Here is a 26,556-nt window from a genome sequence, read left to right as displayed (position 1 = left end):
CTGCAGGTGCGCATTAATCAGAGATTCATTTGTGCCTGATGTGAAAACTGTGCGAGTGTACCAGGTCTTGGAAAACTGCCAAATAAAGAGTCACTTATTTTTAACAGGAAAGTCATTTGGATTCCCTCCCACTGCAAGGAAGAGAAGACTTATTGCCCGTAAACAAGATCTGATAATCGTCCGGAAAAAAAAAAAAAAAAAAAAAACGCTTTTGACGCGATCGTACGATAATCTGATTGTTAGTACAGAGCTTTCGAGAGCCGATAAGAACAGTTGATCCGATATTATTCGATCGGACAAGCACGAAAATTTCCCTCGTACGATACCAGATCGTACCATTTTGGTTTAGTCAGTACAGTTGAAGTACTTAGAAAAAGTCCTGGACAGCCACACTTAAAATGATATGTTGCCTTTATTGAATAAAAGTCAAAGATACATGCCACAGCAGAAAAATGCAGGAAAGCCGACACGTTTCACACTGTAGTCAGTGCTTAATCATAGCGCTATGTGCTATGATCAAGCACTGACTACAGTGTGAAACGCGCCAGCTTTCCTGCATTTTTCTGCTGTGGCATGTATCTTTGATGACTTTTATTCAGATGACATCACCCGGGTGGCCCCGCCCCTTGCCTATAAAGTAATGGCATATCGCGGACCTAGACAATTCCTGCCACTGACCCCAACGATGGGACACTATTCCTGCCACGGCACCAACTATTTCTCCCCATTAATACCAAAGATCGAGGGGCATTGTTTACTCCCGCTGGGCACAGTCCAGCACAGTTTGCCGCCCCCCCCAAAAATTGAACACCAGCCACCACTGGACGGAAAGAGGAAACACTTCCTCAAATGAGAGGTGAATAAGGAGGATGAACATTAAGCTGGGCATACACAGCTTGAATTTGGGCTCATTGTCCTGCCAACACCCCCCAGCTCAACAAACTGGGAATTCGAATGAGCTGGGAGGGAAAAAAAAAAAGTCAGCTGAACAGTGACTGCAGACAATCGATGGCAGTTATTGTTCAGGTATAATGCCAGCCAGCTGCAAAAGAAATACAATAGCGTCCCCTCGTTTAGTGTTAATAGGGAAATCATGAATTTTCAGCTTTAAGAGCACTCCGGCAAGGCATAAAACATTTTTCATTCATAGTAAAACTTGTCACAAGCCTCTGAAGTTCTATTGGGAAGAGAAAGGGAGGAATGGGGCTCTAGCACTGGGGAAATCAGGCTGTACTTCATAGTGCTATTACTAGAAGCCCTACTGGCAAGAGGAGAAAGAGGAGCCATGATCTCATCTTTGTGCTGCTTCTCCTTCACTGTCCAATTATCAGATTAGGGGTGGATCCCTGATCAGCCATACTGCATTCTCAGTGGAGGTCAGGGACCAGATTACGTTTTGTGGCAGGGGTTCCTGGATCACAACGTCCTCCTGGGTGGTGTTGGTTGAACAATGAGCCCAAATTCAAGCTGTGTATGCCCAGCTTAATATTGTTCATCCTCATTTACCCATTCAGCTCATTTGGGGAAGCTTTTCCCTCACTTCCCCGTCCAGTGGTGGCTGGTGCTCAAATTTTTTTTTTTGGGGGGGGGGGAGGGGGGGGGCAAACAAACCCCCTGCCAGGGCCAGGTCTGCACTCACCCCATCCACCTATCTGGCTGGAAAGGGGGTAAACATCTAGGTAGATCAAAGGGTTAACTGTGCCTAGCCAGTGTTTTTGCGTACTGTATGTGCTGCTTTTACCAGGGGAAGTGATGGATTTTACTCCCCATCCCTTTGCCACAGCCCCCCATATGTCAGAACAGAGATCTGCCTTGTTTACATAGTGTCCCCTCCTGAAAAAAAAAATGAAGTGCCAAAAGTTCTAATCAATGAGGAGAGCTGCTTATTAAGTAAAGGTCGGCTGTTCTTTTCCAGGTGCTCAGGTTTCGGATGTCCTCCCGCACATCCATATAGCAGAGCTCAAACAAATGGAGAGCCGGCCAATCTGGAATACCTTCTGAGTTTATTAAGAAATGGTTCAGTTAAAGCAAACGGTTGAGCAGAAGTACAATTACTTTAGCAGATTAAATATCTTAAATTATTTCAGCTATGGATTTCTTGCACAAAAAAAAAAAAAACACACATAAAATAATCCCATTTGATCAGACATAAGCACTCCATAGACACTCACCTCACTGAGGTAAATAAAAAAAGAACAGGTGGAACCATCGACCCCGTAATTGGAGTAGCAGACATCGGAGCGCCACATGTCCTTCATCCACTGCCGCAACAGGAGAGAAATCATCATCAGTAACTGCGTGTAATCAACCAATTTTCCACAACATTTCTTTCACCAACTAAAAAAGCTTTTCAATCTCATTTATAAATACAGGAGATCGGGGTACAGATACAGGCTATGCTTACCTTTACTTTACCCTCACAGTGAGGATAGCCATCCATGGGAGGCAGTTCACATTGTTCCTGGGCTCCATTAATGAGATCTAGGGAAGAAAAAAAAATAAAAAACAGTTCAGCTTTACATACTGACATTACAGAAATAGATTGTATCTTGCATTTAAATAACAGAAAAATGATTAAAGCAAGGACGTTGATAATAAAGCATGTAAAAAGAATAATTGTGAATTGCAGCAAAAAATAAGTTACCCGTATTTATCGGCGTATAACACGCACATTCGTTTTAAGAGGGAAACTTCAGGAAAAAAACTTAAATTTTAAATAAGGAACTTTGAAGTAAAATAAGGGTCAGTGCCCATCAGGCAGCCTCACCATTGCCATCAATGCAGCCTGATCAATGCCCATCTATGCAGCTTCATCAGTCCACATCAATGCAGCCTCACCATTGCCATCAATGCAGCCTGATCGATGCCCATCTGCAGCCCAGAGGGGACAGGGAGGGGGGCGGGACGAGCGCCGACAGATTACATACAGTGAGAATCTCCTATGATAGACAGAACAGTGGTCCAATGGCGGCCCAGGAGGCAGGAGTTCCTATTACAGAGGCCGCCAAGTAAACAGGAGATTCTCACTGTATGTAATCTGACGGTGCTCATCCTGCCCCCCCTCCCTGTCCCCTCCGTGGCAGCTAAAACTGAAGTATTGGCATATAACACGCATGCACTATTTGCACCCAATTATCATGGTGAAAAAGTGAGTGTTATACGCCAATAAATACAGTATATCTATATAGGTCTCTCAAATGCCCAACTTTAAGCAGGGACATTAGAAGCCATGTCTGTACATACTAGAGCTGCACGATTAATCGTTAAAGAATTGAAATCGCGATTCTACCCCCCCGATCTTAAAGCATTTTCTCTATTCAGTGCAGAGAGTTCCCTGCTCAAGCTGACAGCGGTAAAAAAAACCCAAAAACTTAGGCAGCCTTCCATGTTTCTCACAACATGTCAGGCAGAGATAAAGAGAAACATTGCAACATTTACTTCTTTTAGATCAAAAGGTATAAACTTCGATCTGTAAAGTACATTTAACCACTTCGGCCCCTTTCACACGATCAGACCGTTCAGGTCCGCCTGTCAGTTTTGACGGTGGACATGAACGGGCGCTCCATGTTAGCCTATGGAGCGTCGGATGTCAGCGGAGACATGTCCGCTGACATCCGACCCCGTCCGATCCGCTAAAAGCAGACAGATGGCCCTACGTCCAGGTCCGTCGCTGGCGGATCGGGTGAGATCTGATGAAAACGGACATGCTGTCCGTTTTCATCCGATCCCTCCATAGGTGGCAGCGGCGCCTGACAAGCCCCTCCCCGCTCAGTGAGCAGAGAGGGACCTGTCATCCGCCGGCTCAGCGGAGATCAACGAACAAATCTCCCGCTGAGCCGGCGGACCGAGGCGGGAGAGTCCGCCTCGTGTGAAAGGGGCCTAAAAGAGGAACTGCAGTCTGCTCACATAATTTGTAATAAAACCATCTTTGCCATTCTGAAGCTTCCCTCCAACCACTTTGCATAAACATATTAAATATAATATAGAATATAATACAATACAATATAAAATAAAATATATTTATATATCGCTGCCTGTTCAATTCCTGGATTAACACAGAGGCACACCTCCAGCTCTGATTGGCCCTCTTATGACCCCCCCCCCCCCCCCCTTCCTGGAAAACTCTCTAGAGAGAGAGACAGACACACAATGTCATAAGCCAAGGCTTTTTACCAGACAAGAAACAGGAAGTGGGCTGTTTAAAATATTTACTGGCAGGAAAAAAAAATGGTTTTACTATCCAAAGTTAAAACAACAAGGGCAGAAGATTTAATAGATGGAAAGATGAAAAAAATAACCGAAGTTCTGCTTTAAAGACTAAACCTTTTTCTGATACTTGTTGCTTAGAAGTTAAAAATCAGTATTTTTTGCTAGAAAATGACTTCGAACCCCCAAACATAATTTTTTTAAGCAGAGACCCCAGAGAATAAAATGGTGATTGTTGCAATATGTTATGTCACACTGTATTTGCACAGCGGTCTTGCAAACACTTTTTTGGGGAAAAAATACACCTTTAATTTTTTTTTTTTAAAAAGTAAAGTTAGCCCAATTTTTTTGTATAATGTGAAAGACTGTTACGCAAGAATCGTGATCTGTATTCTAAGCAAAAAAAATTGTGATGCTCCTTTTAGCCAGAATCGTGCAGCTCCAGTACATACTGGAAGAGATTCTTTGCTGCAGTTCCTGCTCTGGTAATACTCATCTGCCTATTATTCGCTCTGAAGTGACAATAGCTCTAGGGCATCATTCATTTTTTTTTACATACCAAACAGAGCTCTATCTTCCCCAGAACTAGCACTGTTGAGGGGTAGTCTTGCAAAGTGCCTGGATTTGGATGAGAGTCTCTGTTGCACCCAATAAGCCATTTTTGCAGCTAAGGCAGTGAAGGAGTGAAAACCATCCAACTGATATTTTTGTTAAAGTGATACTAAAGTCGCTCTTTATTTAGCCTCCATCCACATTTGTAGACTTTAGAGTGCAACTTTCTTTGCAACTTTGATGCAACTGACCAATGATAATGGACAACAGTTGCACATATAACATTCAGGTGCAACTTTTGAGGGTTTAAATTGCAGTCTATGGCACGCAAGTCGCATAAAATTTGGACCAAAGTAGTGCAGTAACTTTTTAAAAGACCCACATATTTGAACGATTGTCACTGAAAAACATGGGTTGTGACTTTTAGTGTCCGAGGTGTAAAGTCCAAGTGTGAATGGAGCCTTAAAGTGATTGTAAACACCTTTAAAAAGAAATAAGCAGGTTTATACTTGCATGCTCTCCTCTTTTTGGGTCCCCCACCAGTGCCCCTTGCTCCTCTTCTCCAGTGAGTGACCCCAATAGAAGTGGCTTTCTATGGGGGCAGTGCTTGCTCGACCTGTAAACTAAAAAACAGTGGGACTCGGCCTCGTCCCCCACTCCCTTGTCTCTTGCTTTGATTGACAGCCACGGTTGTTTGCAAAATTTAGCTGGGCTTGGATGTTTTTCTTCAAAAGAAAAGGCTTCCGTTTTGCCACTCTACCCCATAGCCCAGACATGAAGCATACGGGAGATTGTTGTCACATGTACCACACAGCCAGTCCTAGCAGAGGGACACAGCGTTGGGTCGAATGAGGGCTCAGGTTAAGTAAAAGGAGGGGGGGGGGGGTAAAACTGATGCCTAAATGTTTAACCCTAATGCAAGGAATGCATAAAAAAGTAAAAAAAAACTTAAGCGCTATAAGCACTTTAAGGGGAGGTCCACAAATACCCATTATGTGCGTTTCTCTTCTGAAATATCCTTTTCTTCCTGTAGCTAAGGCTGCCGTCACAGGCGCCTTGTTTATAAGTGTCTCCTTAGTTAGCAACGTGCTAAAAGGAGATACCAGCATGTGCTTCCTCCCGAGCTGAGTGGAGTGCATCCATATCGCTCCGCTGCCCTCAGTTTCTGGTGAGGATCCAGAAGTTCGGGGAGTGGCGCTGATGGATCCTGGACTTGGCAGCCGTGACAAGGTGGTGCTCAAGGATGAGGGGGGGTAGCAAGAGTACTGGGACATTTTCTTAAACTTCATATGTATTAGGGTAAGCGAAACTGTAGCCTTTAGAATAACTAGGGAAAAGAGGAGGCTGGTGACTGAACTTTTGGTTCATTGCCTATTCCAATACGCAGCGCTTTCAGGCACCATGATGTACAAGCTCCAGGAGCTACTGGATACTAGTGGTAGGACTGCTGCAGCAAGGTACACTTCTGCAACTTTACTAGTTAGTCAAAACTTTTCGTGGTTGCTAACAGCTCTATTTTCTTCCCCTTAATCAGTTTCCACTGGAACCTTATCTGAAAAGGACAGGCAGACCTCTGTCATGGAGTGCTTACCTTCTGTCCTTGCCACATTTGCCAAGCTCTCACTGATTGTTACTTCAAGGATAATCAAACACTTCAAGGAAATCACATTCTATTTCTGATACCGAGAGAACAGTATTTCATTTTCCTTTCTACAGGAAAAACAGGCATTTTCAACGAGCATATATTTCACTTCATTTTAGGGATTTACAGTTGATATAAAAAAAGTCTACACAACCCTGTTAAAATGTCAGGTTTCTGTAAAAAAATAAAATAAAATTTCAGAACTTTTTCCACCTTTAATGTGACCTATAAACTGTACAACTCAATTGAAAAAACTAAAATAATGTGGTTGCATAAGTGTGCACACCCTCTCATAACTGGGGATGTAGCCGTGTTCAGAATTAAGCAATCACATTCAAACTGATGTTAAATAGGAGTCAGTACATAATCCCCATCATTTAAAGAGCCTCTGATTAACCCCAAAGTTCAGCTGTTCTAGGACGTCTTTTCTGACATTTTCTTAGCCGCATCCTACAGCAAAAGCCAAGGTCCGCAGAGAGCTTCAAAAGCATCAGAGGGATCTCATTGTTAAAAAGGAGTCAGGGGAAGGGTACAACATTTCCAAGGCATTAGATATACCATGGAACACAGTGAAGACAGTCATCAAGTGGAGTAAATATGGCACAACAGGGACATTACCAAGACCTGGACATCCTCCAAAATGGATGAAAAGACGAGAAGAAAACTGGTCAGGGAGGCTGCCAAGAGGCCTACAGAAACATTAAAAGGAGCTGCAGGAATATCTGGCAAGGACTGGCTGTGTGGTACATGTGACAACACTCTCCCGTATGCTTCATGTCTGGGCTATGGGGTAGAGTGGCAAGACGGAAGCCTTTTCTTTTGAAGAAAAACATCCAAGCCCAGCTAAAATTTGCAAACCTACATCTGAAGTCTCCCAAAAGCATGTGGGAAAATGTGTTAGTCTGATGAAACCAAGGTTGAACCTTTTGACCATAATTTCAAAAGAGGTTTGTCACAAAAACACTGTACATCACCAAAAGAACACCATACCCACAGTGAAGCATGGTGGTGGCAGCATCATGCTTCGGGGCTGTTTTTTTTTCAGCTGGAACAGGAGCCTTAGTCAAGGTAGAGGGAATTATGAACAGTTCCAAATACCAGTCAATATTGGCACAAAACCTTCAGGCTTTGGTTGTCATGCTGAAAGATTACGTTCCTCTTCATGTTCAGCTTTTTAATGACCCAAAGCATACACCCAAATCAACAAAGGAATGGCTTCACCAGAAGATGAAAGTTTTGGAATGGCCCAGCCAGAGCCCAGACCTGAAAATCTGTGGGGTGATGTGAAGAGGGCTGTGCACAGGAGATGCTCTCGCAATCTGACAGCTTTGAAGTGTTTATGCAAAGAAGAGCGGGCAAATATTGCCAAGTCAAGATGTGCCACGCTGATAGACTCATACCCCAGTGTTGTAGTAAAATAAAAAAGGAGCTTCAACAAAGTATTAGTTTAGGGGTGTGCACACTTATGCAGCCATATTTTTTTTTTTTTTACTTCCCTCCACCTAAAAAGATTTCAGCTGGTTATTCGACTGAGTTGTACAGTTTATTGGTCACATTAAAAAGGTGTGAAAAGTTCTGAAATTATTTAGCTTTGTCTCTTTTTTGAATCACAGAAACCTAACATTTTAACAGGGGTGGGTAAACTTTATATCCACTGTATAAATATATTTTTTTTTACTGTACTAAAATTTCAGAGATCTGCTGATGAATTTCATTTTTATTTCTATAACCGTTTTTCTCTGTGAACTCAAAGCAGTTATCAGATTGGTGTTGGGGTGGATAGGTGGTGAGGCAGTCATCTCTGGCACACTTAGGAGAATATAAAGGGACAATTTTAGACATAAGCCAATTAAAAGTATAATTGAAGGAATTTTTTTTTTTTTTAGTTTTAGGTGGAGAGGGATTAGAACATCTGTCAGGTTTAGGGCCCGTTTACTGTCCGTCAGGTTTTAGGGGGGGGGGGCATTGGTATAGAAAATGCCCCATCACTGGTGTCCCTGGGAGGAACGGTGCCCCATCGCTGGTGTCAAAGCATGAAATATTGCTCCAAGGGCTAAATAAAAAGCTAGCAAAAGGGAGCATCCGACCCCCAGGCCGCAGTTTGGAGACCACTTCTCTAGAGCAGCCCCAACCTTCTCAACACAGAGGAACCCTTGAAATAAGTTTCCGGTTTCAGAGAACCCCTGCTAAAAATTATGATACAACTCATGATACATTAGTGCGATGGTCAGTGAGAAGAATTCTCCTTACATGTTTGGTCATTGGAAAAAATTACCACCTTACAGAATGCTAAAAAGATCAATTGTGTCAGTGGGAACTTATCTGAGGTGCAGAAATTGCTAATTACTCAATGAAACCCTAGCAACCTCTGGAGGAACTGTAATATTCCATGGAACCCGGTTGAGAAACTCAGGTTAAGACTGTGTAAGGAAACAGGAGAATGCGGAGAAAAACACGTAAACACAGGGAGCATGCAAATCCCTTGCAGATGGAGCCCTTCCCAAGATTTGAACCTCAGTGCTGCAAAGCAGAAGTGTTAACCATTAAGCCAGGGTGCTGCCCCTGATTAGCAGCTACTAGATTCAGATCAGATTTTCTTCAATTCCTAGATTCTACGATATAAAGAATAGAAAAATAAAAAGAAAATGCTGTTCGATGTTGGCATGGGCAACAATTTAGTCTTGGCTTTGATGCAAGATTGGAAGAACATGGATGACTGCAAGTGCTGTATTACAGGGGGAAAAAATAGCTGACAGCTTCTCCCTACTGAATCTTCTTACAATCAAGCCCGCAACCAATGAAAGCAAACAAGTTTACTGGTGTAGTACAAAATTTGAGGTAAGAGGCCTATTTGGAAAAGGGGAAAAAAAAAAAAAAAAAAAAAAAAAAAAAAAAAAAAAGTTGACTTCACCTACACTAACCACTAGTATTAGAACATAATTTATCAAGATTACAGAAAGATTGCTCCAGGCAATACATCTGGCTAAATATAAAAATAAAAGCACCAAATCTGGATTACTCATCAGCAAACTCACATTCTGTAATCTAATTCAGAGGAAGACAAAATATCAGATAGTAGTCATTTCCCAATGTATAGTCAGTCAGTTTCTATTTACCAAAAAGAAGAACTAGAGTAACAGGACATTACAACTAATGTTGAGATGCAAAAGGTTCCTTATCAGAACCACTAGCCACAAAGTTTTACTTCAGCTCAGAATAAACTACATAAAAGGTCATAAAAACAAATTATATGTTTGGTTCCATTTACATAAGCATTAAAATGTATTTTAAAATACTGTTGGTACATAGGCCAGACATCTTTAATATATGCATCCCTCAATTGTCTGCACATCAAAAAATGGCATCCATTCACTGTGCGAAAGCCAACACTTTCTAAGCTCAATTCTGAGGTTGTGTTGGCTTCTCAAAAGCAAAAAGACACACACCTTGGTTGCAATACTTACCTTTGGCACTGTTCCCTGGGTGCTCAAAAATCCCCAATCCAGCACCAGTCCTTTTTAGGGAAGAAGGTCGGAGTGGATTGGATGACACAAGTCATCCAACCTACTTCCTGTGAGCCATGGTTCCTTCCCCATGGGAGCTGTCATCACTTCAGCCAGGGCTCACATTACTACTGGACAGCTCAGAGCGTTCATCACAAAAGCCGTGCCATCCAGAAACAAAAGAACTGCTTACTGCCATAGGAGAAGATGAAGGCCCCATGACACCACTGGGTCAGCAGGAAGAGGCAAAAAAGGAAAGGGTGTACACAAAGTGGAACTGGGCTTTAAGGTAAATCTGCATGTGCTAAACAAGACTAACCCCAGGGTTCACTTTTTTTTCTTTAAAGAACAGTTTTGTTTTTTTTAGGTCCCCATGACCCCCATCGCCAGATCAAAATCACCACAAATCCTATTAGGTAGCAGTGGGGCAAGAAGCTAACACCTACAGTGCACCATCACACCTCTCTGGTCTCACAGGAGATTAAGGCAGGAAATCAGGGGAATACGTTTTCCTAACCTGGAGTCTCGCTCAAAAAGAAAAAATATGTGGTGGCTACATTATGTGGTTGGGGGGGGGGGGGGGGGGGATTAAGCCATTGGTTTTCAGCTGGTGACGTGGCCAGCAAAACTTGTCTTATGGTGTCTTGTCTATTTATGAAAAAGAGCTACAGAGACATCCTTGGATAGTACAATGTCTGAAAAAGGTAGGGTTTAATGAGATTAGATGGACTTTATATACAGTAAGTGACTAGCAAATTACAGCCAAGCTCAAGCTAACACATTTTAGGCTTTTCTGGGTACCGTAAAAGTGATAGACCGAAAGACTTTTAGAAGACAGCAGATCATGCATACCACGATCATGGATGTAGCTGCAGCTATGATCTTGTAATAACCACTTGCTGCCGTAAATATACACACACACTGTAAAGGAAATTTGTAAGTTCTGTATACAATAACTGTATTCTATTTTGTATGTATTGCACACTGCACTCATTGTGCACACGGCACTAAATGTTTTCATTACAGGTTTGCATTCTTTCCAGTCCTGATTAGAAATAGCCTGCCTATGTTACGCCCCTTGTTACCATAAAAGTACAATTGTAATAATAATGTGATACCTACATAATCATGTGTATAAAAACCTTCAATTGCATCATAAGACAGAACAGTTATTTGGAAAGATGCTGAGTGCATCTTTTGTATCTGTTCCCTACTGCAGTAGTTCTTAATTTGGAACCACTAATCAATATGGAGGATAGTAGTTTCTGATCTAGAAAATCTCCAGTACAATACGTACGGTTTTCAGCAAGTGGTTATTAAGCATAAATTAAAAAAAAAAAAGTCTGAAAGTGGCCGTCTAGGCCGGGCTTTGCTTCCTCATGTCAGCGCTGTCCCCTTGATGACTGGTGTTCTAATGACTAATAGCAGAATCATGTAGCAGAAAGCACAAATAAATTGAATGGATGAAGCCAGGAGTTCAAGATGCAGCTTTATCTCAAGCAAACAGAACAGCGAGTAGGCCAATAACAGCATCACCGAACCTCACTCCAGATGTCCTGACTCTAGCAGAGGCATACACCGCACACCTTAGATGACCTCATACTGCAGACATATAGCTAGGAGTCTAATGGCACAGGAACTCTACCACCATTTTCAGAAACTCAAGTCAAAATGTTGACCTTTTTCTGGGGGTACTGCTTAGTCAGAACTACTTTTTTAAATGTTCCCCTAAACAGCACGTATTCACTTTACGTTCAGATCCAGTTTAAACTGAAATGTCCTACATATATTTAAAATTACACCAGTCAGAGAAATATAAAGGCTGCCTCTGTGGACCTTTATAAAATGTTAGTGGCCTGGTTATGAAGAACGTTTGGCTTCAATATTTGTAGTCATTGACCCAGTACATGTAGTGGTAAAAATAAGACTTTCCTCAGACTTAGTAGAATTCCAGATTAAACACCAGCTATGCTTAAAAATGCCCCTTGCATCCTATCCTACCCAACTGGTGTAAAATAGATTTGAATGCGGATTTTAAAGCGTTCAACTATGGTGGAGAATTCCGGGCTGTAGGGGCCCGGGATGTAACTCAGACTTCCACAGCCCAGCCGTTGTTGGGCCTTCCTCCCCTCCCCGGCAGTCACCATTCACTGACACAGGGGAGCTGTGGGATCACTAGACCAGACTAAAAATAGTAAGTATACACGTTTTTTTTCCCCACAGGTTAGTCAGGATAGGTTGCTGGAGGGGGTGTGAACAGTAGTGTAGGCTGGAAATCAATTTCAATTGATGGATAAATTGTTTTGGGTCAGAGATTGTTACTGAAGCCAAAAACAACCAGGTGCCTAGCACTTTCAAAAGATGGTTAATTTCAGGTTCTACATACTTGAAAAGTGGCCTTTCATAAAAATGCAAACATTACAGGATTTAATATTCTAGGTATACATTGCCATAAATAAAAAAGATAACACGCACACAAACAACCACCCCATACACACACACACACACACACACACATCTAGCCTAGGCAGAGGTCATACTGTATGTACATACAGTGGCTATAAAAAGTCTACACGCCCCTGTTAAAATGTCAGGTTTCTGATGTAAAGAAAAAAAAAAAAAAAAAGACAAAGATAAATCATTTCAGAACTTTTTCCACCAATGTGACCTATAAACTGTAAAACTCAATTAAAAAACAAACAAATTTTAGGTGGGGGAGGAAAAAAAAATAAAATATGGATGCATAAGTGTGCACAATTAAATACTTTGTTGAAGCACCTTTTGATTTTATAAGAGCACTCAATCTTTTTGGGTATGAGTCTATCAGCATGGAACATCTTGACTTGTCAATATTTGCCCAATTCTTTGCAAAAACACTCCAAATCTGTCAGATTGTGAGGGCATCTCCTGTGCACAGCCCTCTTCACATCACCCCACGGATTTTCAATCGTATGCAGGCCTGGGCTTGGGCCATTCCAAAACTTTAATCTTCTTCTGGTGAAGCCATTCCTTTGTTGATTTGGATGTATGCTTTGGGTCACTGTCATACTGAAAGACAAAGTTCCTCTTCATGTTCAGCTTTCTAGCAGAAGCCTGAAGGTTTTGTGCCAATATTGACTGGTATTTGGAACTGTTCATAGATCCCTCTACCTTGACTAAGGCCCCTGTTCCAGCTGAAGAAAAAAACCACCATGCTTCACAGTGGGTATGGTGTTTTGGTGATATGCAGTGTTTTTGTGCTAAACATATCTTTTGGAATTATGACCAAAAAGTTCCACCTTGGTTTCATCAGACCAGAACACATTTTCCCACATGCTTTTGGGAGACACCGTTACATCACAGAAACCTGACATTTTAACAGGGGTGTGTAGACTTTTTATATCCACCAAGAATTGTGGCCATTTCACATTAGGGGGTCTATTAACGTTTAACTTAAATGAGAACTATAGGGCAAAACATTTTTCTTCATTTATAGATAGAGCGAGAGAGGGTTATAACCTCTGTCAGTTTCTCTCCTTGCCATCTATGTCCCATTGGGGAGATTCCCCTTCACTTCCTGTCCCATAGCCAAAACAGGAAGTAAGGAAATCCCTGCAAATTAAGGGAATCTATTAGGGCCCCCAGGTCACCAAAACTAGTGTCCCTATTGGAAGATTTCCCTTCTATTACTTTTCTGGGGACAACCCAATACTTGGGATTCTCTTTTACTTTCAGTTTTTAATAGTAACATTAAACAGGACAATTAGAGGGGGTGAATCTTCCTAACCGGGCAGCGGTAGCAATAAAAAAAATAAATAAACCTGACAGGTGTTCAAATCCCTCTCCACTCTATACAAAAAAAAAAAAAATTGCATTTAGTTATACTTTAGGCACACAGACCTTGGCTAGTAGACTTGCAATGTGGATTAGAAATGCACAAAACACTGCAGATAGAGCACTCTATACTCTGAAAATGGCAAATAAGGATGCCCCACAAAAAAACTACACACAAATATATAAGCAAACCCTGATGACATTTACATATAACCACACATGTAATTTAAAGGAAAGAAAATACAAGAGGGGAAAAGTCAACAGATTTGCTTAAATCCTCCTGCTATCCCCATCATACTACCCACTTTACTTTCCTTCCCCACTGCCCCATTCAGCACCAGGACCTCAAAAGATACCCAGTACATTCAGGTATGAAGGAGAACGCAACTTACTCCATGTGACACCAGAGGGCCAATCAGAAAGATCATACAGGGAGTCCACAGCCCTGTGTAAACTACAATTCCAGCAACTCATTTACATAAGATATTCCTGCCAGCTGAAAAGAGCTGCATGGCAGTGAAAGGAAAGTACAGTGGGGAAATTATTTGATCCCTTGCAGATTTTGTAAATTTGCCCACTTACAAAAGCAATGGTCTATAATTTTTTTATCAGGTGTATTTTAAATGACAGGATATCCAGAAAAAAACGATACAAATGTTATAAATTGAGTTGCAGTTCAGTGAGTAAAATAAGTATTCGATCCCCAAGACTTAATACTTGGTGGAGAAACCCTTGTTGGCAAGCACAGAGGTGAGACGTTTCTTGTAGTTGGTGACAAGGTTTGCACACATCTCAGGAGGGATTTTTGTCCACTCTTTATAGATCTTCTCTAAATCCTTAAGGTTTTCTTAGTTCTTGTTTGGCAACTTGAAGTTTCAGCTCCCTCCATAAATTTTATATAGGATTAAGGTCTGGAGACTGTCTAGTCCACTCTTGAGCCACTGTTTTGTTGCCTTGGCAGTATGTTTCGAGTCATTGTCTTGCTGGAAGACCCATCCATGACCCATCTTCAGTGTTCTGGCTGAGGGAAGAAGGCTCTCATCCAAGATTTTACATTACATGGCCCCTCAAAGCGGCAAAGTCGGCCTTGTACATTTTTCAGAGAAACCGCCCCAATGCATAATGTTTCCACCTCCGTACTTGACTGTATGGGTGGTGTTTTTAGGGTCAGAGTCAGCATTTCTCTTTCTCCAAACACAGCGAGTCGAGTTAATGCCAAAGAGCTCAATTCTGGTCTCATCTGACCACAGCACTTTCTCCTAATCCTTCTCTGAATCATTAAGATGTTCACTGGCAAACTTCAGGTGGGCCTGTACATGTGCCTTCTTGAGGGGGACCTTGCGAGCGCTGCAGAATTTTAATCCATGGTGGCATATTGTGTTAAAGTTTTGTTTAGTGACTGTGGTCCCAATTGCCTTGAGATCATTCACAAGCTCCTCCTGTGTAATTCTGGGCTGATCCCTCACTTTTCTCATGATCATCCTTACCCCATGAAGCGAAAGCTTGCATGGAGCTCCAGACCGAGGGCAATTGATGGTTATTTTGTGTTTCTTACATTTGCAAATAATCGCTCCAACAGTTGTCTCCTTCTCACCAAGCTTCTTGCAGATAGTCTTGTAACCAATTTCAACCTTATGCAGGTCTACATCTTATCCCCGACGTCCTTTCACAGCTCTTTGGTCTTGCCCGTGATGTTGAGGTTTGAATGGAATTAAGATTGTGGACAGGTGATTTTTATACACATAACGAGTTGTCGTTGGAGCGCCTTCTTAAATTGACAGGACTAATCTGTGTACCACATGAGCAGCCAGTCTGTGGGAGCCAGAATGATAGTTGGTTGGTAGGGGGTCAAATACTTATTTTACTTACTGGACTGCAACTCAATTTATCTAGTATCGTGTGTTTTTTCTGGATTTTTGTCTCTATCAATTTAAATACAACTATAATAAAAATTATGGACCCTTCAGTTCTTTGTAAGTGGGCACGAAGTGGGATCAAATAATTATTTTCCCCACTGTAATGCTTTCTAGTCCTGCTAGATCACTTCAGGCTGGCCCCTTTTTGCAGGAATAGCTAAGTGAAACATTAAAAATAAGTGCCTATACGGTTTAAAATCCAGTAATATACTGTCTCACTCTGCTCATGCCAAAATGCTGACCTAAAAGCCTAAAGATTTACAGCTCTGAGCTTCAGCAAAATGGCAGCCTCCAGCATGAAGAAACTGAAACCATGCTGCAGGCAATTAACAGCATACATTCATTTTGGTAGCATAATTGTGGAATGCTCCTTGCTAAAGAACATTTATCATGTTATGGGTAAAGTTTCACCTTAAGGGAGCAGTTACTTGGTCTTGCTTCGTATCCATCTTTATTTTCCATAGTGTTGGAGGAGATCCTGCTCAGGTTATCTAGAGTGGAGGTCTAGTTTTTAAACCCCGATTGCATCACTGAAACAGCATTGTCCTTACTATGAGAGGTATCTTTCCCGAAACTGTCCTAATCCTTTATGGTACGATGGACATGGGCAAAACAGCTTTTCACTTTTTATGTACATTGCATGGAGATTTCTTGTTCCTCCCAGCAGTCACTTCAGCAGCCATGTGTTAATGGCCCACCTAGCAGTAAGCCTCGACCACCAAGCAAGCAAGCGACTCAAAACAAGGCTCAACTCACGAGAATATGGCACAAGTCTGCCAAATTTGGATTTTCCATAAAACATGAGTTAATGGAAAATAACTGTCAATACAGCTGCTTTTTCATTTTTAGAAAAGCTCTTTGAGAAAAAAAAAAAAAGGGGGGAGAAAAAAAAAAAAAGGGGGAAAAAAAAAAAAGTATTTTAGCATTTGCCAACAAACCGCGGCCAATTTGGAGCTAAAAAATAAAAATAAATACCAGCTAAATGTTTTGCTAGGCACAAACACTATCTGTCTATTCAGTAATTTTTCCACCAGTGTGAAAGGTGAGATTTTTATTGAAAGAACAGATGTTCTCCATTTATTGATGGGCTGATCCGAAGAAGAACTTGCCCAAAAATACAGTGCAGGACCCAAGACTAAATGGAGGGGCAGAAAAACAGCAAAGAACTGGGAGACAGCAGTTCCTAATGAATAGTAAGAAGGCCACATTTGTGCTTCTGTGGAAAACAAGGTGGTAGAAATTTTAAAGTAATTTCCATAGTGATCTTCTCATGTTATCCAGTAAATATAGCAACTATGCAAAATTAGAACTATGTCCACTGCTTTTCACAACGATTTGCACCAGAATTGCCAAACCAAATCACATGAATCTGCAACTTCCCTCTCTAAGAGAAGAGAAGAGTGTGATGTCTGCACAAGCGATCACATGAGCTTTAACAAGGGAACATCTGAGTCCTCACAGGCTTACATTGTGGGAAATTTGGAAGAGAATAATAATGCTGGCAACTAGAGAAATTTGGGTAACAGCCAGGTGTACAATAATGGAAAATTAGGATGAGTATTGGATCCACTTAAAAAGGTCTGTGTGCCCATTGCATTCCAGAACAAATTCATCTGATTGGGCTGCCCTAAAGTCAATCTTCACCTTAATGTCCCTTTAAATAGTTGGCATTTTAGCAGCGCTTTTCGGATGCTAGCAGGGGGCTTTTGACCCCAGCTAGCAGTTAAAAGCTCCCGCAAAGCATCTTGCAGGCTCTTCGGCAGCGCTGGCCATTGATTTCAATGGCAGGAGCGATTTAGTAGCGGTGTATTCACCGATCCCGCAATGGCCCAAAGATGCTGCTTGCAGGACTTTTTTTTCGTCCTGCAAGCGCACCGCTCCAATGTGAAAGTAGTTGGGCTCTCACACTGGGGCTGCGGGGGGGGGGGGGCATTTTCAGGCGCTATTTTTAGCCCATACGTGCCTGAAAATCATCCCAGTGTGAAAGTGGCCTTAGTGTAGACTTCTGGGAAAATCAGTGCGCCAATCACACAAGCGGGAAATGTTTCTGTGGGGGGGGGGGGGGGGATCGTTCTATACACATGCATACAGAACACCTCCAGGTAGCCATTTTGCATTGCATTTTTAGAAAATTACAGCAGCTGCAGATTGAAAATAAAAGGTCATTTTTAATAACGTTCAATTACAATATGGACTTGTGTCATAATTGCATAAGAGATTTTTTTTTGCTATTTTTCCCTCCACAAAAGTGGAGGTACTCTTTAAATAGTTCCCTTCCTCCTGGGCCTCAAGCCTGACCTGAAACTGCCCTTTTATGCATAACCAGCACTTAAGCCCTCAGTCACATGGGCGTACATTTGTGTGAAGGGTTGTGTTTGTCCATACAAGATGAAAAGGTGTTATACAGGATTTATATAGCGCCCACAGTTTACACAGCGCTTTGTTCTGTGCAGCCATAATAAAGGCAGTGCCTATTGATGTCCATTGGGATGCAGTAGCTGCACAGACAACCACTTGTCCCAAGTTGACATCCATGCAGGTGCGTGCAGACCATCACATGGATGTACATTTAAGTATGCCCATGTGGGCGAGGCCCCAACACTAGGCATACTTCTTAAATTGGTACTGTAATGGAGATCTCATTAGAAATTGTGTCGACACCAATGTAACAGAATAATAATCCATTTGAGAATTATGCTCATTCTAAAAGTGTGCAGCAGCAGTTAATTGCATTACATCTCCAGGTTTGATGTCTATCAAATCGTGATTTCATTCTATTCAATACTACTTTGTCATATTGTAAAATCTTGTCATCTGGAAATATTGATATAGTTTGAATAACTACCGTGTTTCCCCGATAGTAAGACACCCCCGATTGTAAGACGTATCGGGAGTTTCAGAGGGGTCAGCTAATATAAGCCGTACCCCGAAAGTAAGACATATGTCTTACTTTCGGGGAAACACGGGGGGATTTGCCTCCAGTGACGTGCGGTACAAAGAGTGGGGCTGGGGGTGCGGGCCGCTGGGGGTGCGGGTCTCTGTCCCCCTCCGTTCTCCCCCTCCGTTCCGCTTTCCTCCTCTGTGCCTCCCCGCTGTCCCCTCCGTTCCCCCCTCCTTCTCTGTCCCCCTCCGTTCTCCCCCTCCGTTCCTCCGTCCTCCCCCTCCTTCCTTTGTGAATAGACAGAGTCAGCTGACTCTGTCCATTCACATAACTGAAACATTGTAATCTCCTGTGATTACAATGTGTCAGTTTATGAATGGAGAGAAGCCGCTGTCTTCTCTCCTTTCATTCTCAGTGCAGCTGACGCTGCAGAGAAAGGGACTGGGGAATCTCTATCCTCTGTCTCTTTCTCTGTCTCAAGGGGGAGATATCAGAGGTCTGTTAAGACCCCTGATATCTCACCAAAGCCCCCCAACATATTTTCCCAATATAAGACATACCCCGAAAGTAAGACATAGTGGGGCTTTTAGGGATAAAAAGAAAGTAAGACACTGTCTTACTTTCGGGGAAACACGGTAGTACTAAGGGAGTGCCTTCTGCAGCATCATAAAACACCTCAACATCCCCCAACACAACCCTTAGACTCTGGTTATGTCATTTCCCTCCTGTAATAACAATGCATGGATTATACAACAGATCTGATAACTGGATGCATGCAGCAGCTTTTTAGAGTCAGAAATCTGTTTCTCAAACAGGAAGGCACCAGCGGCTAGAAAGAACGTGTCATTAATCACAGCTTTGCACTTTTTTTTTATATAGCTGCAACGCTGAACAAAAATACACTGAACATGGATTTTAGAAGCAAGATGCTTTCCTGAAGTAAATTAGCCTGCAAAGCCAGGTGGAGGTGTCAGGTTCAGTGCATAGACGAACAAACAAATCAGAAATTCAGAAGGCAGTCAGTCCAGTCAAGGAGCCAGGATCATATTGCCTGTAATAAAAGGAAAAGTTGGACACTGGATACCATTCTGGCTTCTCCTTACCTACCAAAACCTGATAGAGAAATTGCCAAAACCCACAGGGTGGGGGAGAGACCCGGTACCAGGCTCACAGCTAAGCTTCAGTGGCCATGTATCATTTACAAACACAAGCCAATGGTTTCTACTGAACACTCACTTCCCTTGTATAGCAGGGAGGCAGGTCTCGGCTCAGTCTCTCTTTAACTACAATGAGGTTGTCAGAGTGGTATAGCGGAGGTGGTACAGGGCTGCAATTTGGCCCTGGCAGCATTTAGGAGAGGGAACAGAGATTGTCTGGGCTCCCGTGTGGATGCTGTCATGTACAGAGGATGATGAAAGACAATGGATGCAGTTTCAGTGCTGACTGTACTGCCTTCTATAATAAATTGCATAAATTGGGCTTTAGCCTGCGGAGGAGCTACAGCCAGTGCTGACAAAAGTTAAGAGGTCTTCTCATTTGAAAACCCATGCATGGATTTGATTAGGCCCAAGTGCGGAATGCACTGAGACCCCTGGGGGATTAAAAAAAAACATTTTAAACTTCTGGCAGAAGTTCCTCTTTAGGCCCCCTTCACACAGGGCAAACCCGTTTGACGGACTTTACGCCGCTGATCACCGATGAGCAGGCAGATCATTCTCCGCTCACTGTGCAGAGCGGAGACGAACAGAGTCCCGCTCTCCTCTATAGGGAGATCGGATCTGATCCGCCAGATGGATGGAAAGTATGACAACCATCCTGCCTGGATTTGGCAGACAGGATTGAATAGCAGCGGGTGTCACTGCCAACATCCACCACTCCATAGGGGTGAATGGATGGGTCCGATCAGTCCCACCAGAAAAACCTGCCAGGCGGACCTGATCGGACAGCCCATGTGAAAGGGGCCTTATAGTCCACGTTGTGTTGCCCAAGCGCTGCTGTAAACACATGTAATATGTTCTTCTTGGATGTGTAAATGTTTCTCCTTCCCAATTCATCTGGCTCATTCCAAACTAGTGCCACTGACCAGTTTTATGGTGACTCCATTGCCTGCGAGTGTCCCACAGAGAATCCACCATGTACGATCAACCTGGGAGAGACTCCAAGACAATGTGCACTGGCGGCCAGGGAGGACCATCAAGGCACACATGTGCAGAGGTCACGGTGATGCTTGGAATTTTTGGTACATGGAGTCGAGGGGGGGACCACTATGAAGCAATCAACTGCACGCTACCCAACCGGTGGTTCAAGGAAGTTGTGCACAGGAACCCAGAGGCTGATGTGAAGATGATCAATTGGGTTTGTTTTTTTACATTCTTGTCTTCTGCTTGCCTGCTCCCTACAAATGTATTACTACCTAAAAAATGTAAGACTAAAGCCTCGTATACACAATCAGATTTTTGGATGACCGAACATCCGTTTTTTGTTGCATGCCAGTTTCATGCTATTCACCATACACCATACATGAATTGTCTTGCAAACTGTACTTTCTGCCCTCATGTAGTAAAGCGCTGCACAAAACTGCTATATTAAATCCTGTATAATAATAATGATAGGTTATTATAATATTGTGTTTGGATATGTGGCTTCTTGTGTTCGGATATGTGGCTTCTTGTGTTCGAGTTATCCCTTTCTCTTCATAACTGTCTGCTGTGGTCTGGATCTTCGCACTCTGAGCGCCTCTTTTCTCACAAAACACACAAAAATTAGCTCTTATAATAAGCACATGGACAAAAGGATTATCTCGGTGCATTTGAAGTCTTTGCAACAGGCCATTTGTTCTCAACAAACCAACAGCAGTTACACAATCCACAAGCTTAACCTGTGCCAAGCGCCCATGAATGCCGGTAAGATGAACCGGCTAGATAGAGAGCTCTGTGGAGGAGATTAATTCCACTACCCTCCGACCCTTGGTGGAATTCCAGTAGTCTCCTGTAACATGGCTCTTGTGTAAAAATACCTGCCGGAATAAGGCGCTTTTATCTCACTGATGTACAGATCTGTACAGGATCACTGAGCCCCAGAAACAAGGGATAGGAAGTACTTTATTCCTGTCCAAATCCGCTGTGACATCTGGACAACAGATCAACACTGAACCCTGAACTCTTCGGATTTCAACCACCTGCACTGTGGCAGACACCCAAAAAAAAAAAAAAAATTAAAGCCAGACACACAGGTCCACCATTAATGATGTTCCACATTAAAGCGATTGTAAAGGAAAAAAGTTTAAATAAACCAACACACAACAATCATGTCTATCTACCTGCCCCCGCCAGCGATCCTGGCTCCTCCTCTCTTGCTGGTGCCAATAGGAAGCAGATTGCCATGGGGGCACTCATGCAGGGCTCGCTCCAGAGATCTGCTGCTGCGTTTATTGACACAGTGGGACTCTGCCCCACTCCCTCCTCACTAAAGTTGATTGACAGAAGTGGGAGCCAATGGCTTTTGATCTGCCCAGTTAGGAGGGACAAAGCCAAGAGAGCTGCAGCTCTCATGCACAGCGCTGGATCACAATGGGGCTCAGCTTAGTATAAGGAGGGGGTGAGGGGTGGTTTAGAGCCACTTTAATGATGTAACCTTGAGCCTTTAAAGCCATTTTAATGGTGTAAAGACCTGTAAATGAACCTTGTGCTCTTGACAAAGGGTACAATTACCAACATCGACTATAGGCACCCTGCATCTGGTTTCCCCATTTGTGACTTACTATGCCTTCCTACACACTGGGCTTGATTTACTAAAACTGAGTGCAAAATCTGGTGCAGCTGTGCATGGTAGCCAAATCGGCTTCCAACTTCAGCTTGTTCAATTAAGTGTTGACAAAAAAAAAAGCTTGGCAGCTGATTGGTTTCTATTACAGATTGTAAATGAATGATTGAAGATGTAATGATCAAGAAGCAATAAGAGACACAGGAAACCTTTCTAGATAGTCCTTTTAACCATCTGCCAACCATCTTCCGCATATTTTTTTTTAACGTCCTGCCAGCACATCGCCCCAGAATGTGAAAGCACTCTGGATTTCACACTGGGACTGCAGGGGAAGTTTTTTAGGCGCTATTTTTAGCCCAAAAGCACCTGAAAAACGCTTCAGTGTGAAACGGGTCTTACTAGGCCCATCCAGAAATACCACATTTTGAAATCCACCATTACCAAACATGGAACTTTACAAACCCTACTCAGTTTGGATATGTCTTATGTAACCCATTCACCATAAACTACTAATAGCCTTTCTGGCAGGTTTTATTTCCCCATACATACACATGTATGGGGAATCTGGGATCTGCAGTTAACTTTCTCCCCGACTCAAGTGGAACGGGCAAATCTTGTACACAAGTCTCGCATTGCCAACAAATTTCAGGAGCAAGGCTTTAAGATCCTAGGCTATTGGTACAGGGTCCCAACGACTTCACAAAATCTCCCTGAACACATCTAGTTTCGGTTGGTGATGTGGCCAGAAAAAAAAAAAAGGCTCTTATTTGCTGATCTTTCGGAATTGCTCAAAAATCCGTCCATTTTGGGAACAAGCAAGTCAGCTAGTGTTCAAGCTTACATCGGTAGTACTGGGCAGACAACGCAAGGGCTATTTTATTCACCTAAATAGTGTCCCGCTCTCATGTTATAAAACCTCTTAAGGTTTGTGCCCCATCACTCCTCCAATCTCTAAAATCAATGGAATTGAAAGGATGGAACGTTTTGCAGCATCCTTCTACCAAAAGAAAGGAGAAATTTTCGTGACACGTGGTACCCGTGGTCACCCTTTTCCTGCTCCTTTGCTAAACAGGAACTAGTGTGTCCCCTAGGCGCAGGACACACTTTGGGTTATCATCTAACGCTAACAGTTCTCAATCTAAAGTTGGGCCTACAACAGTCATTCTGATAGATCTCAGCTGGGCTCACTCTCCCTCCTATTTTTTTGTCCTCCTACCACACTATCCCTCTTTCCTCCCCCTTTATTCCCCTCTTCTATATGCCTATTCCGGTGTTTCATATACTTGGAAATATATTTAAAAAATAACTTTTTCGGAAGGCATTGGGTTTAGAATTCTGGCATTAAAGCCAGATTAGAAGTCCAGCAACGTTTACGCGAAGGTACACTTCTACTTTACTACGCTGACTATTCCAGTCCTGGGTTATGCATTCAGGGCAAATTCACACCAGATGTAGTCCAGATTATTTTTATCTGCATCGGGAAGGGAACCTTGGGCAAAAACGCATCCAAAACGTATCCAGAGTGGTGTGAACCAGCCCCCATTCCAGAGGCTCCATTTGATGTGTACCTTGACTCCTCTTTGATCTCTCAGCTGGGTGTTCTGGGAAACAGTTGAAGTTCACCCAAAACTCTAAACCTACTTGCAGCCACATTCCAAAACAAATCCATCTAGCGCCGTAAAGAAGAAATCAATATACATAACTTTTCTGCAGCCACTCTGGTCCCAGCAGAGGCTTCAGTGTGTGGGAGTGTGCAGGAGAGGCAGCCGGCAACGGAATAAGCCTGAGTGACATCACTTCCCAAGGCGTTTTCCAGCCATTGTCTGTTCCCTCCTGCACAGAGCAGCCACTGCTAGAGACCAAACAGGATCGGCTACAGCGATTTCTTCTTTACAGGGCTAGATAGAATACCGTATTTTCCGCACCATAAGACGCACTTTTTTTCCCCCAGGAAAATATCTCTGGCGTCTTATGGAGCAAATGTATGCAAGGCACCGCCACCGGCCACTGCTGGCACCCCCACCGGCCACCTCTGGAAGAGGCAGGAGAGAGGTGGACAGACACCTGAAGCCCCTGTGAGTGCCGGGCGATCTCCCGGCTGGGCCTGACATTGTTGTTGAGACAGAAGACAGAGCATTCGGCCACTCAGGCTGCTCTGTCTTCTGTCCGTAGGATGGAATGATATGAGGTCAGGCTGCATTTATGGCAATGGTCAGGCTGCATTTCTTTGTCACTGGTAAATATTTTTTAGGACACTATTTGGTTCAGAATATTTTTCTTGTTTTCCTCCTCTAAAACCTAGGTGATTCTTATGGTCCGGTGCATCTTATGGAGCGAAAAAATACAGTAGTTTTAGAGAGTGGCTGCCAGTAGGTTTAGTTAGTTATGTTTTGGGTGAACTACTATAAATCAGTGGAATGGGGGGGGGGGGGTGAGCAGTTTGAATACAGGGATGTTTCTCCTTTCTAGGGTCCAGACGTGGTTTCATGATATCTCCATGTGAAAGCATTTCCATTCCTACGCCTGATCATCACCACTTACACCACATGGGAAAATTCAAAGATGGTAACCTTTTGCAATGCAGTTTATTACATATGATTTAAATGCATCATTCTTTCACTGAAAACTAACCTTACACTGGAACTAATCAAAGGGAACGTAGGAAGAAACCGTGAGAACTTTTCTTTTGTACTTCACCGCCTACAGATCTGACTCCTTAGAAAAGTTGATGTGGCAAAAGTTCAAAATTTGGAACTGACGTATCTATTTCTGGAGCTGGAAAGCGTGGGGCATTGCTAACTGTACCTGAGTGTAACTCCTGATCGTTGACAAACACTGTAATGTGATGGAAATGTTAAACGCATCATTGTGCCCGTATTAAAAGCAGCTGTAAACCACTGGGTGCATTTTTTTTTTATTTTTTTTTTACAAACCTGCAAGGCAAAGCCATATTGTTTATGTGAAACTTACCTGAAAACGAAGCCTTCCAGCGATGTAATGTCATTGCTGGAGGCCGCTTCCATCTTTACAAGTGTTCCTTCCGGGTCCACGGACTCCAGCTATGTGACTGGCGGGAAACGCGATAGCGGTGCTCTCAATCAAAGCCAGTGATGAGGAGTGGGGCAGAGTCCTGGGGTGTGAGCAGGCATGAGTGCCCCCATGAGAAGCGGCTTCATATGGGGGCACTGGACAGAGAAAGGGCCAGGAGCGCCAACGGGGGACCAGAAAAAAAAACGAGGTTTGCAGACGCTCTGTGCAATTCCACTGCACAAAGCAGGTTAAGTATAGACTTTTTTTTCATTTTACCATCGCTTTTACAACCGCTTTAATGTTAGCAATGCAACAGTTGTGCAATAGTAAAAGCCAACAACCAAAGTCACATCCAAGGCACACCCATCCAAAGTTATATTGTAAAGTGTGAATGGAGCCTCACTGTTTAATGTGCAGACCTTATCCATAGAATTAACAAGCTACCCACCTGTCGTTTCCTCACTTAAAGTAGCCCTGTAGCTCCTCCACCTCCAGTGGTTTGGCAGAAGGTCCCCCCCCCCCCCGCCACCAAGCTCTCTAGGGGACCGGACTCACCTTGTAAAGCCACCAAGCATAGAAATGGCTGATCCCACTTCGTGACGCTCTTCCCAAGTCTAGTTAGCCTCTTCGTTTTTTTTGTTTTTTTTTTCAATTTTGCTGCACCACAACCTGGTCCTTACCTATAGTGTTACTTCACTTAATGCCACACTTATTTCCCGAATGCCTCTGCTTCATCTTAGTTTAGCAACATGGGCTGAGACGCGAGAGAGGTCGACTGCTTACCAAGCCCCCTTGGTTTACCACCCAAAGTTCCCTCCTTAGCATTCTGTTAGTTGATTTTCATTAACTTTTTATTTAGTTCTTTTTTTTGTTGCAACAATATCTGTGTACCTCTGTGTCCCCTTGCCCTGACTTATTTCAGTTCTCTGGTCAGGTGGACAGATAGGAAATTCATTGGTCCTCTGACCCCTAGGTCCTGAAGGGCCCTCAGATGATGTATGTCGTATACAATGTGTAGATTACTGTTCTAATCCCTTTTCTTTCTTCTAGCTTCCTCTCCTTCCTTTCTCCACACGCTGGCTCCTCACGTGGTCCTCATAGGCCACCGGCTCTACACCCGTGGATGTCACACTCCAGGATCATGCACATGGGATATCTCCAATGGAATCAGCCAAGTACACCCGAGCTCCTCCCATCCCACACAATGGCTAAGATTCTATCCCTAAACGCCCACAGCCTAAACAAAAAAAC

The 26,556-nt window shown here is 43.1% G+C and overlaps 1 protein-coding gene across 2 annotated transcripts in view; it reads right to left on the bottom strand.

The window, feature by feature from the left end:
- Nucleotides 1-26,556, bottom strand: part of MGAT5 (alpha-1,6-mannosylglycoprotein 6-beta-N-acetylglucosaminyltransferase) — a 225,950-nt gene that overhangs the window by 121,889 nt on the left and 77,505 nt on the right. For both annotated transcript variants that reach the window (XM_073634279.1, XM_073634278.1), the window contains exons 4-5: nucleotides 2,405-2,481; nucleotides 2,172-2,261 (exon numbers count right to left, since the gene is read on the bottom strand). In XM_073634279.1, the coding sequence (XP_073490380.1) occupies nucleotides 2,172-2,261; nucleotides 2,405-2,481 (167 nt within the window). The remainder of the gene's footprint in view (nucleotides 1-2,171; nucleotides 2,262-2,404; nucleotides 2,482-26,556) is intronic.

Source organism: Aquarana catesbeiana, linkage group LG06 (genome assembly GCF_042186555.1).
Source record: "Aquarana catesbeiana isolate 2022-GZ linkage group LG06, ASM4218655v1, whole genome shotgun sequence".
Classification (NCBI taxonomy): Eukaryota; Metazoa; Chordata; class Amphibia; order Anura; family Ranidae; genus Aquarana; species Aquarana catesbeiana.
This window is presented reverse-complemented; position numbering and strand designations above follow the sequence as displayed.